We start from the raw sequence: 13,129 nt of genomic DNA, 5'->3' as shown, positions 1-13,129 counted from the left end.
ACGTCCTTCACTGGCTTGCCTTTCCGTGCTGCAGAACTGAAAAGGTGGGCGTTCTCGGCTCCCTGCTGCCCTAGGGACAACCGCTTTGGGGTGTGAACGAAGACATCATTCTAGTTGTTGGCTGTGAGTGCCCACATCGGTTCACCTCTTTTTAAAACACTCAGTTGATCCTTATGCAGAATTTTCAGGGCACCCTGGCTTTCCACTGCTCAGCGACCTGACGAGGATGCACATCACCCTCCTTTAAGGACACAGAAGTCTGAACATGTAAAACTTGAGCAACTTGTTTCTAAACATTAATTATCTACATAGATAATTCTAGAGATTTAATTATCCATTAGTCATACAGTATCCCAAATCAGAATCCTCCCTTCAAAAACAGACACAACATTTGCTTTAAGTCTACTAGCATTTCCTTTGTTAGTCTTCAACCCAGAACTGACTGATGATACATTTTAGAAATGGTAACAGGATCCTAAATATCAAGCATATAGTGGAAACACTCTCTGATAAATTTCACGATTTCTCATTTTAAAATGCTGATTTGTTAGAAACTAAACACTTCTAATCCAGTCATAATCTTAGAAGTACTTCCATGTCAGAGATCTTGCCCTATTAAACTTGGTTTTATTGTATCCAATCTACTTGCAAATGCTGCTTGCTTTTGTAAACAGATTTCTGTCAATCTTTATATAAAAGCATCATGGCTAACAGCATGTTAAACAGAATGAGACCAATAGGTTGGCTTCCAATGTCAATGAAAACTAAACTAAAAGAATGAAAATGAAGCATTCCACAAGGATTTTCGTGTTATTTGTGTTTATATAAAAATACTCCCTTTAAACAATTACTAAGAGGTCAGCTCATTTAAAAATGATAGTTTGGAATTAGCTATGTTGAAATGCAAACAAGCACATAAAAATCACTAACTTTCACTGGATTAGCCTGGGAAAACTGATTTCTTATAAAATAAATTACCTTCTACAGACCATACCATCTAAAAGAAATGCAAGAATCAGGAAGAAAGTATAAAGACCACTCAAAACAATACCAAACGTTCTAGTGCATATTTATTAGATATATTATCTATGAAAGAGTCTAGTATTTCAATATTCAAGTTACAAGTTTCTAATAAAATAACAAACTTCAACAGGATTGATTCCATTCTTTGCAGAGACAAGTGCTGCTACAGTTACACAGAAATGTAAACACTTACTGAAAACCTAAGGCTGAAACGGGCATCTGCTACGGAAGTGACAATTTCAGCTTTTGTCAGAAGAATCTACCACGCACAACACAGCTCCTCATTGCAAACAAGGGCATCAATCAAACAGCTTAAATAGGCAAAAAGGTGTTTGCAGAGCTTCACCTTGGCCCCCATTTGATGTCTTTTACACCATGAAATTGCCTTTTCAAAGCATGGTTGTCTGCCCACTCAGCATTTAGAAATGAGTCGTCGTCATCCTCTTCTAGTTTCTGTAAACAGAACCGACAGGTGAAGGCGGCAGTAACAAATGTAACCTGCGGTCCGTGCCTACAACAGCACAGCTCACATACAGCAAAAAGGCACTGTTACCTTAAGTTCCTCCTGCCTTCTGTAGTAATACAGCATCATCTGTTTTTGCTCTTCATGACTAATCAGAGGTTCACGCCCTGGAGCTCCTTGTCCTTTCTGAAAGGGAAATCGTAAATTTTATTTATGATGGCGTTTGCAGTACAAAAGAGAAGCTGCTATGCAAAGATAGCAAAATCTTTCTTCAGACAATAGGATTTCTCAAATTTAATAAGGTCCCTCAGGACAGGAAAATAAATGTTGAGAAACTTCTGCTACATTCCAGTGAGAATTATTTTTTCATCTCAGCATCTGAATCATGCTGTCATTTTTGTGGACATCAATGGAAGCTGCAAACAGGACTGAGTCTATTTTACCGAAACTTCCGCTCTAAAAGACACAATAAATCTCTCTGTTTTAAGGTCATTCTAGATGTCTCAGGATAGGCCCATACATCTTTAGCTCCCCTGCTAATACAGACTCAAGATGACATATGACTTAGTAAAGCAGGGAAGGAAGGCAGTTACAAAACACTATAAATAAAAGAAATTTTATTTGTTACTACAAATATTTTTTTTTTTTTCCAGGCAACTGTCCTCATGGAAGAAATGATGCGCACAGCAGAAAATAGCTGGTGACAGCTATTGTCAACAATAGCAAACAGAACAGTTTGAATGGAGATGGTGAATCCTCTCTGGAACAATAATGGTCTGAGGTGGTTTGGTTTAGCTATCCAACCCAAGAATGCAGGCATCTCTTGTCAGATAGAAAACCACTGTACTACTTTGCATTCTCTGAAGAGGTCCATCAACTAATTAAACAGTAAGACAACTTTCCTGGGAGCCTACACTTCAATGGCTGTTGAGTTGTCACACAATTTTTCAGTCTCCCTGATAGGAAAGAGAAAGCAATTCTGGTCTTCTAAATGACAAACACATAAATCACTTGACTTATCTTTGAGGAATTCTATTACAGACACCTGCGGATAATACGATCTGCCATAAACACTAACGCTTTCTGTGGCAGAGAAGCTCTCACTGACATGGAAATGAAATGCAGGTCCATAATAATTCTGAGCTATGGGTAAGTACTCCAAGACATTTGACATTCACAAAAGCACCCTCTGAATGTGATTTTAGAGAGGGAGAGACATACACACACGAACAGGGTGAGCATCTTCTGACAAAGCTCTGAAAATGAATTGAAACACCAAACATTCTTCCCTTGAGTACAGCATTCTCACCAGAGATGAACACAACTGCACAGTTAGTGCAAAATCATTTTGTCCAAAAAATAATGAACAGTCCCAGTAGCTTGGTGCCAATTCTGATATTGCAAGAACATGACCATTGTGTCAGACACCAGTATACACTTAATGACTAGCTTTTGCTGAAGCATCAGGTCTATAAACTGAGGAGTGGCAGGAGATCTTTGCCTCATTTTAGCTCACTACTCCAGAGGATGACTCAGACCTGTGTTCACAATTAATACAGAAGGCCTCATCTGCTTCACCACATCTGCCAACTGGAAAGTCTCATTTCTTTAAAAAAAAGTTCAGCTGGAAGCTTTAGGTGAGCTGCTGCCGACAGCACAACTGGGTGGTACAGGCCCAGCAGCTTGTTCTTCCTTCTAGCACTCAGCGAGCTCTCACTGAACACTTTGGAAGAGCCTAAGTTCAGGCTCTTCCACAATCCGTATCCTCTCGAAGAAGATGCATGTCCACATTTTCAAGGCAATTGAGACAGTCTGAGGACCTGCCATCTAGAAACTCAGGACATCACGGGCAGGAAATTACTGAGTTACAGACACTGTCTTTCAGACACAGAACAGACTGAAGCAGGGATGAGAGGTATCCACACCACATGTGCACAAAACATTAAAACTGTTTTTTAAAGGCCAGAATATGGAGAGAAAAAACATTCACAAGTACAATTAGAAAAACTGGGCAGACTGAATGACTGCGTCTGTTCAGTGCTCTGCACTGAGATGGAACTGAGAGCCAGTTGAGGTTTTTTAAACTTTTCAGTTTGTATTTCATCTATTTTTAAATACCTCTCTGCTGTATATTAGGAAAGTGCTATGGAGCAAGTAATAGCAACTACTGTATTTAACTGACAGGCAAAGGAATTACTAAAGAAAAACTTAGAATATAATAAATTAAAACCTTAAAATAGATGTACAGTTTTAAGACACTCAAGCCGGAACTAATCTAGTCCATTTTATACACCTATGGATAATTCTCTTCCACAGAGAATTAGATAGCCAAAGGTGAATAACTTGTAAAGAAATCTCCCAGCAATACTTACTTTCTGTATCTTGACAATGATGGTTGTTTTCTCATTTTTGCCTACATAGTCAGAGAGCAACTTTGTTTCTTTCAACTCCTTTCCTGCCCACCATAATTGTGCTTCTGATTCTTCTATAACTTCAAGTCCGGCCTGTGATAAATAAACAAACAAGGTGAAGTGTTGGGGGGTGGGTTTTTTTGCTTTTTTTCAAAACCAGAAAAATTTTCTGGGAAAATCTTTCTGGAATTCCTAACCAAAAGGCCAGCATAATTTTACACTGTCCTTCTGCTACATCTTTCTCCTCATACTAATCTACAGCATTTTTATTCATATTCCCTTCAATCTGGATCTAACATAAACACTTTGCGCAATAAATTCTCAATACTGGCATTAGAAAGAAATGACAAGCTATTTAAAATGAGTCCCAGACTTACCTGAACTTTGTATGTAACATTTGAAATAAACTTCATTCATCTTATTTCTAGTTAAGCTATTGGTGTGCTTTTACATAAGCTATCAGACAAAAATATTAAACAAAATTTGTCATGCAAATGAAAACAACCCTCATTGATAAAATGGAGAACAGCATAGCACATATTTAGCCCAGGCACTACATATAACCCAAATACATTACTGCATACATGAGTTCCCGACAAGTCTTCTTTATCTTCAAACTCCATCCTAACTGGATCATGTGGAGGCAATCCCATTGGATACACAATCATCACAGCCCCTCGGAGCTGGTCCAATGCATCTTTCACCATCTCCATATTAACACACACATTGGCCTGAACTTGTTTCTGAAATACAGGCAGGGATCACTGGTAATTTAAAAAAATATGCAGAAAGACTTTGCTTTGTAGTCAGTTCAAAGGTTCAACAGTGGGATATCTGAGCAAAGCTAACTGGCTGCACAAAGATATTAGGAGCGCAAATTTTCTTGTTTGAATACTGACTTCTGAATACATCACTACACTTTTGCCCCCTCCATTCAGCTTGCTTACACTGGGGGGGGAGAGTGGAAGGGGGAAGAAAGAAAAAAAAAAAAGAAAAAAAAAAGAGATCTTCACTAAATTGTGCAGGAGGCATTTAGTAACAAATGTCTGTGGGATACAGGCATTCAAACAAGTACGCATATGACCACAGAAACTGGATGGGGAGTCTTTTGTTCCAAGTACTTGTGATTCATGAACAAGTTTCAAAACAGTAGAATTCAAGTGAGGGCTAGAGAAGGGGCCTAAAACTTGAGGAAAAAAATAGAGCACATGTGAGCAGAAGAGTAAAGCTTGGCATATTGCACAGCTTATGCAGAGATCTGTAAGGTCCAATACTTGAGATCATTCCAAACCCTACCGCAACGGACAGAGGAAAAACAAGACGCATCTGGAAGAGAAGAAATAAAGTTTTTGCTTATGGATTTAACAGTTCCAATATTTTACATAGCAAGGTTTATAAAAAAGAGAGTAAGAGAATGTTGCCTCCTTGTGGACATTCTTAAACTAGTTAACTGGCAAGTACAATTGGTTTCTCAATCTCGGATGATCAACTTTTTTTTTTTCAAATACACAGGCATATTTCTTCATTTTCATCACTATAAAGTGATGAAACTAACAAACCACTTCCCAAACTATCCCTAATTTCATTCACCAATGAATGGCAGTAATTTCGGGAGTAAGTCAGCATGCAGTGCAGCAATTCTGCAACTTTTTCTTGTAAATGACAACATGGTATATAGTTGGAAGTTTCACCCAGGAAGACCTGCAAAGCGGAAACCAAATCTGCAGATATTTTTGACTCAAGAAGTAAAACTACACATTATTAATTTCCTCCCTGTTTAGAAATAGAGCTGAAGAGATGCAATCCAATAGAAAAAAAAACTCCATTTGCAGAAAATCTTTATAGTCCAGAAGTTTTAATCTGAAACATCTCTCATTTTGCGTAGATTTTGCTATGACCTAGAACAGTTTGGCTGAAATCCTGCCTCAGTTCAGGAAAGGTTTGCTGTAACTCAGTGCACTGGAAATGCTGCCAGGCAACAGAGCAGCTCCTCCGCTTGCATCCACAAGGCCTTTGGAAACACAGGGCTGCTCACTCTAAATGACTGATATGACACTGTTACCAGCAACAAAACAGCCAAGAAGGCCGATTTAAGTGCACAGACAACACTAAAAGTTCAGTAACATCCATTTGCATAACTGGTTTAAAGCTGTTTTAAAGTTCCACACATACCAATTCCCAGAACTGTAAGGGGTAGGGAGAAGAAAATTACTTGCAGATGTTTACAAAAAAGAAATCTGATAATAAATATTACTTCATTTGTGTTTCAAAGTCATACAAAAGCTGAGATACAATACAGAGCATCTACAGATTTGGTAAAGTGAAGTTGAATAATTGAGACCATAGTCCCATCAGGGCATACCCCCATGCTTATCTTTAAACACACAAACTCATTGGGACTGAGCGTGAGTCCAAATGCTTCTAAAACCAAGGCCTAATCTAAGAGATTAGAACCCATTTTTCAATTAATTATACATAAAACTCAAAAGACTATGTTAACGAGCAAAAGGTATTTTATTCCAGGAACATCACAGAATGCAGTTAATTTTTCACCAGAAAACACGACAAGCATTCGCTTGAAGAATGCCTCAATAGCAAATTAAGAGCGTGTGGATAAAATTAAATGCAATTTAATCATGAAATGTGGTCTCGGCTGCCAGCATTCACTTGGAGTTTAATATCTGATTCCTTAACTTGTTGAACCCGCTTGCCAAAAGCCATTATGAAAATCATTAACAGAAATGTCAGTTTTTATTAGACTATTCACATCACTTCATGATATTACTCAAAAATTGTACTGAAAAAAGTCTATTTTTCCTTAAGCTGCCCAACTACATAGCACCTATTAAGAAAGTCCCACATACCACATGCTACTTCAGGAAACTTACCCCAGAGATTAATGCCTTGGCTTCCTCTATTGTCTTCTTTATAACTTGCCGCATTTTTTCATTTGGAGCTAAAAATAAAGAGACACATATCTAATAGTCGACACTTACTATACAGAAACCAAGCAAACGGCCTGTCCAGGTTATTCTCTACTGTAAGCAAATGAAACATTGTTAAATCACAAAGCAAGGGAGACACTGCTAAGTTGCAGTCTATTTACCAGTTTGATAGTTCCTTGCCATATTTCTTACTAACTTCAGAAACAAAACAGTGTTTCTCATAGGAGAGCCAAACTTACTTTTCCACAAAGACATTTGACTGGTATTTGGAACTTCATTTGGGATGAAAGTACTGAGTAGAAAGCAACAGCCATAATCTCATACTCCCCACAACCAAAAACAAGACTCTCTTTCCCATGCCGAACTTAAGACTATTGTGGGCTGTACTGGCAGATGTGCTTTAACTGGGGACAACAGCTTGGAGTTTTCTGTCTTTTTTCTGTTTTCTGACTTTTTTCTAATTAAAATCTCAATCTAACATCAAATGCAGTTTTGCAAATACAATGTGCATTTCATATCATGGTTATCTATTTTAATTGTTATAAAAGCCTCTCCTCAAATACAAAAATACAATTAAAACATACTCATTCACAGCTGAACACTTAAATGCATCATTTGATGGTATTTACTTTGGCCCACATTTAAACACTGTTCAATATTATAACTTTGTTAATATTACAAAGCTGTCCTCCCACTAACAAATAAATGCCAGAGTACAACTACAAGAAAAAGTGGTACTGACAACTACAAGTAAAAGTGGTACTGTCCTTACATTAAAGTTGCTTGCAAACTTTTACTGTAAGGCCCAACACTGCTAACAACCATGCCAACCATGACAGGCTTTGTCCGTGTGCCTACGTACGAGACATTCAGCTATTTCTGAGAACACAGTCAGGAGGGAAAACATTCATCTATAATATAAGCTTCTAATCAAGTTCGGCAAAGGCTTAAATTTGCTTGGGCAACGTGTTGTGTTAGAAGAATTATTTTCCCCAAAATAAGACACTTGGAGTAAGCTGTTTGCGCATGACAAGTTAAGACTAAGTTATTCAAAGATTCCTCCCTAACTGAGCTGCCCTGCAATCAACGCCTAAAGGGTTGCTGCTCTTCTGTGCAATCACTCCTCATGCTCTCAACTGTGAAGTGGTGCTCGATACACATACCAAGTGCTAAGGCAAAACCACTTGGCTGGAGTTGCAGAAAAAAAAAGTGACAGGAGTTCAGTAAGTCTGAGTCACAGTGAATGAGAAAAAAGGAGAAATATTAGAAAAACAACCTGTTATTGTATCTTGGAGCCTCTGGAGAAAAACAGTACTCAAGTATACCTTTACAAATGGGGAGGACAAATTAAACAGTCAAACTTGCTCTGATAATTGTTTACTTATCTTTGGAGTTTACTTCCAAGTACTACAGTTGCAAAGTTAAACAGCATATGTGCTGAAGAGATATACTACTATTTAGGCTTTTAAATCAACATTACACCAGGTCCTAATCCAAGACAGAAGACTTATGTATGTAACTGATAGTTTAGCTAATCTGTTGTGAAAACAGGCTCCTGAAATAGCTACTACTTAATAAATCTACGACTGCCTTTAATATAGTTTATTTATAGGATGATTTTTACAATTAGCAAGTAAACATGAGCCAGCTAACATGCTGGCCTGAAATCAAATGTATACTTAGTATCTACTCGTTCTTTAATTCTTCCAGGACAGTGAGGTAGAAGTGAAAGGTCCAGAATTATGGTTTTTATGTTCCTCATTATATTATAGATTACCTGTGTCTGCAGGGAAAGAAACAAACATTTACATTTGATTTTTACATTTGATTTACCGTGCCCATTTCTTCGCCCAATTTCATCCTTCTTGAAGACACTTCCACCACTTGGTACACACTTTTCTGCCCACTCATCCTTTAACTTCAGTTCTTCAATTTGCTCATCTGTCAGTCCTTGCATATTATAAGGCAAGAAAACACCATGCTCTGCCAGCTCCTCCATCTCTTTAAAGCGTTTAGAGAACAAGATTAAAAATTTGCGTTATTGAGAACATACAATTTACAAAAGCCTTTCACATTACGTACACACATCCAAAACCTTACTCCTAGCCTTCAGCTTTTAAAGAGCTAAGTATATGGAATAAATAATAAGGTATATAAACACACATATATAGATACATATGCTGTAATTACATTACAATTCATACATTTCACACATATATGAAACAAGGTAACAAATGACACAGTGCAGGTATGCAAACCTAGACGATACTTGCTGGCCATAAACTTTTTCTTTTTGGTATTTCCTTAGTCAGCTTTAGCTGACTGCATATTCCTTTTTCTAAGCACTTTTGGGAAAGCAACTTTTTTCAAAATGGAAAAACATTTTATTGTTATACAATAATTAATTTCTTTGCAGTTGAGAAAATATGTAACTGGACTACCTATAGCTTTGTCCATCTGACCCAAAGAGTCAGATTCACACCCAGTATGAAATAAAAACCAAAAGTCTCTATAGTAATTTATGTCTAATCAAGAAGCAACGGTCCAGGATAATTCTAGCTGAGACAATAGAGAGCTGTAAATGCTGGTTACCAATGCGCAGCCTCACGCAGTGAGAACAGACAGCGTGTGGATGCCACTTCCTAACCCTGTTAGCTAGCCTACAGCATCTGATCCACAGCCTGCAAGCCACACTCACTACTTTCCCCCAGAACAACTTATCCAGCTGTCAGCCCACTTCACAGCATCCTTTCCTTGAAGGCCCTCCAGCCTCTCTACCATCATCATATTAATTAAAGCATATCCATCTCACAACAGACACACCAGAAGTACCCCAAATTCAAAGAAATGGCAATTCTGTTCCCGTGGCTGGGAATATAGGCACCCACATGAAAATACTAAATTAGCAAGTACTGTGGAGCAATAGCCACAGATCTGTAGAAAGAGTGCTGAGAATATGGTAACCACGTGTCGTGGTTTAACCCCAGCCAGCAACTAAGCACCACGCAGCCGCTTCCCCCTCCCCCCTCCCAGTGGGATGGTGAGGAGGGGAAAAAAAAAAAAAATAGGTAAAACTCGTGGGTTGAGATAAGAACAGTTTAATAACTAAAGTAAAATAAAATATACTACTAAGAATCATAATAATATGATAATAATAATAATAATGAAAAGGAATATAACAAAAAAAAAAAAGATAAATAAAACCCAAGAAAAGACAAAGTGATGCACAATGCAATTGCTCACCACCCACTGACTGATGCCCCAGCAGTGATCCGCTCCTCCTGGCCAACTCCCCCCCATTTATATACTCGGCATGACATTCTATGGTATGGAATATCCCTTTGGCTAGTTTGGGTCAGCTGCCCCGGCTCTGCTCCCTCCCAGCTTCTTGCACACCTGCTTGCTGGCAGAGCATGGGAAACTGAAAAGGCCTTAACTTAGGATAAGCGCTACTTAGCAACAACTAAAACATCAGGGCGTTATCAACATCATTCTCACACTAAATCTGAAACACAGCACTGTGCCAGCTACTAAGAAGAAAATTAACTCTGTCCCAGCCGCAACCAGGACACCACGGTGTCTGCGTTTTGTAATTTTTTTATTTCAGATTAGCCTCAGTATGGCCTCATACACTACATACACATTTGCGGCTGGAGCACATGGGGTGTAGACGAGCTGCACCCTTCAGGTCAGTCTCATCTGAAGGGAATCTCAGCTCATGCATTCCCAGGCTGATCCGCAATGCAAACCAAAGTGGGTCAAGCAGGGACAAACAGTAAACGTTTTTCAAAAGCCGCCTCCTGAATTGAACTAAAGCACGAATTTTGACACATCCAGTGACTCTCCATCACATGGCAAGTGGATGCCTTGCACCAAGCATGCGGTAGGCAACACGAGAATTTCATTCACATGTGGGGTACACCGCTGGTCACAAAGGATTTATGCAGCCACTGTGGGACAGGACACGCTGCAGTTCAGTCACACAACGGATCAATTTTCAGCCATGTACAGTAGGAAGCTCAGAGCCGTACAGTCTCCAAAAAAAAAAGGACTACTAAAATACCAGAAGGTAGGAATTTACACAGGTTTTGGCGGGTATTCGCTGTTATCTTAAATATAGGGGAGGATGGCTTGTCTGCTGCTACGCTGGGATTTGAGAGGTATTTCTTAACTTCTGCCAGCGTAGAACTCCTGCGAGGCCGCGGCCAAGTAACCTCCTAGTGCTGCCCCCCCAGCTCCTAGTCTGTGAGCCAGCGGGGCACAAACACCCAGGAGACTGAGCAGCGCTCGGGTCCAGAGCTCCCACTGCTCTGAAGGCAGCCCGTCCCCCCGCCTCAGAGCTCCGCACCCACCGGAGGTGCGGCCAGGCCCGGGCGGGCGGCGAGCCCACTCCGGCGTACGGGGAGAAGCCAGCGTCCGCCGACTGCCGGGGGGAGGAGGCCGGCGGGCCGGTACCTGAGCAGAGGCGCTGCACCTTCAGCCTCCCATTATAGATGCGGGCGACGAGGGGCGCCAGGTCGGCGAGGCGGGCGCTGCCGGCCACCTCCAGCAGGAACTGGCTCTCGTCGCCGCGCTTCACGTGCAGCCGCACCATGGCGGGGCCGGGGCCGGCAGCGGCGCCGCTCTGCGCCTGTGTGGGGAGAGGAGGCGGCCGTTAGTGCCGGTGCGGCCGCTGCCCGTCTCCCCTCCCGCCACAGCAACCGATCCGCGTCCCTAGATACCGGCGGCGGGAAGGGAGCGCAGGGGGAAAGGCCGCGCCCGGCGCTTCCTGGCCACCCTGAGGGCGCGGCGCCGCCCGCCCCGCTACCGCTCGCCCTCCTCTGGCACCCGCCCGAGCGCCCACCGGAGCCGCCAGCAACCGTATCTCCCACTCAGCGCCGGCCCTGTCCGCCGGCCCTGCCCTCCGGACCGCGGGCGCTTCCGCTTCCGGCCCTCCCGCCGTCGTCATCAGAGACGCTTAAAGGGCCCGCGCCATCCCTCCCAGCGATAAGCGTGAGCACTGAAGTGCACAGTAAACAGGGTCCTGGGGAAGTACCTGAGATACAAAGAGAGAAAAAGCTAAAATTTCTTAAGGGCAGGTATGTTTATTTCATGAATACACCACCGCCTTCCACAGGGTAGATATGGAATGTTGTACGCCACTGAGTTTCAATACTGCAGCTCCGGAAAGGGTACAGCCATAAATATTGGTGTGCCACAAGCAAGAAAATCGTTACATTTAACAGAGCGATTTACCACAGGGAACACAGAATTCATGAAAATGTGTTGAGCGTTTCTACTTTTAATTCTTAGTATTTTCAGAACTTCTGCTAGTAATTATTTTCGTTAACACACGTTACAGCAGTTAGCTATATATATACACACAGACTATATTTTTGGAGCATTTCTTGTGATCTTGCAGTACTTTGCTTGTCAATCTCTGTAATCCTGTAAAGTGTAGAGGTGCTGTATACCAGGTACAGTTTAGACAGTAGTTTTTAATCACTGTAATTAAATATTCAACAAAGAACATATTTATCACGTAACTCCCACTAGCAAAAAGTTTCCCCCAAAAATTGTTTTGCTAATGTAAGAATATACCAAAACACCAATCACACAGATGTTTATAGCAACAGTTTAAAACAAGGTAATTCACATACTGAAGCACAAAGAGTATAGTACCACTGCTGTTTAAAATGTACAAGTACTGTTTAATGACCTGAACGGAAAAAAGCACAATATAAAACTCACTATCGTCACTCCTCTATCCAACTGCAGCTCATGGCTAACCATATACTGTTTAAAGGAAGAGTGGATTATTTTATAAATAATGTTTTGATAGCATTTGAGAATTAAAAAAAAAAAAAAAGTACTGTCACCGTGTATTTTGCTACTACAAATATAATGCTAGTATGTTGTGTTTCAGTCCCTGGTTTTGCAGAACCAGTACAGTTTGTTTGCAAGTAAGCCAATGCGTGTAGGCATGTATTTGCAGTCCCCCAAGAGATGACAACATTGTGACACATTCAGCTTTGGATGAAAGTACGCAGCTGCGTATACGAGTTACGTCCTAAGACACTGCGAATTGTAAGGAGAACTGCAGGGTTTCATAGCATACATAAATGGAGCTAAGGAAATCAGTTATTTTAAATTGCCTGAAGATAACAACATACCGTATTTTATGTAATCTTGTGAGCTTTAGAAAATCATAAAAGCACAGAGTGTCGCATTTTTATAGCATTATATGTAGAACTGTGACTTAGCCTTCACTAGCCTCAAAGCAGCACCACACAGAGGATGGTCCCTGT

General features: G+C 40.7%; 1 protein-coding gene across 2 annotated transcripts; it reads right to left on the bottom strand.

The window, feature by feature from the left end:
- Positions 1–1,053: 1,053 nt before the first annotated feature.
- On the bottom strand, positions 1,054–11,548 carry CFAP298 (cilia and flagella associated protein 298). 2 transcript variants are annotated; one of them, XM_050898829.1, is made up of 7 exons: positions 11,298–11,547; positions 8,676–8,843; positions 6,786–6,853; positions 4,482–4,640; positions 3,859–3,990; positions 1,577–1,672; positions 1,054–1,476 (listed from the first exon to the last, which is right to left on the bottom strand). In XM_050898829.1, the coding sequence occupies exons 1-7, from the start codon at positions 11,434–11,436 to the stop codon at positions 1,366–1,368; spliced, it is 873 nt and encodes a 290-aa protein (XP_050754786.1). In that variant the 5' UTR covers positions 11,437–11,547; the 3' UTR covers positions 1,054–1,365. The 2 variants fall into 2 exon arrangements, with proteins under 2 accessions (XP_050754786.1, XP_050754792.1); XM_050898835.1 differs by lacking the exon at positions 1,577–1,672 and having other exon boundaries at positions 11,298–11,548.
- Positions 11,549–13,129: the final 1,581 nt, after the last annotated feature.

The sequence above is a fragment of the Gymnogyps californianus genome, chromosome 1 (assembly GCF_018139145.2).
Source record: "Gymnogyps californianus isolate 813 chromosome 1, ASM1813914v2, whole genome shotgun sequence".
NCBI lineage: Eukaryota > Metazoa > Chordata > Aves > Accipitriformes > Cathartidae > Gymnogyps > Gymnogyps californianus.
This window is presented reverse-complemented; position numbering and strand designations above follow the sequence as displayed.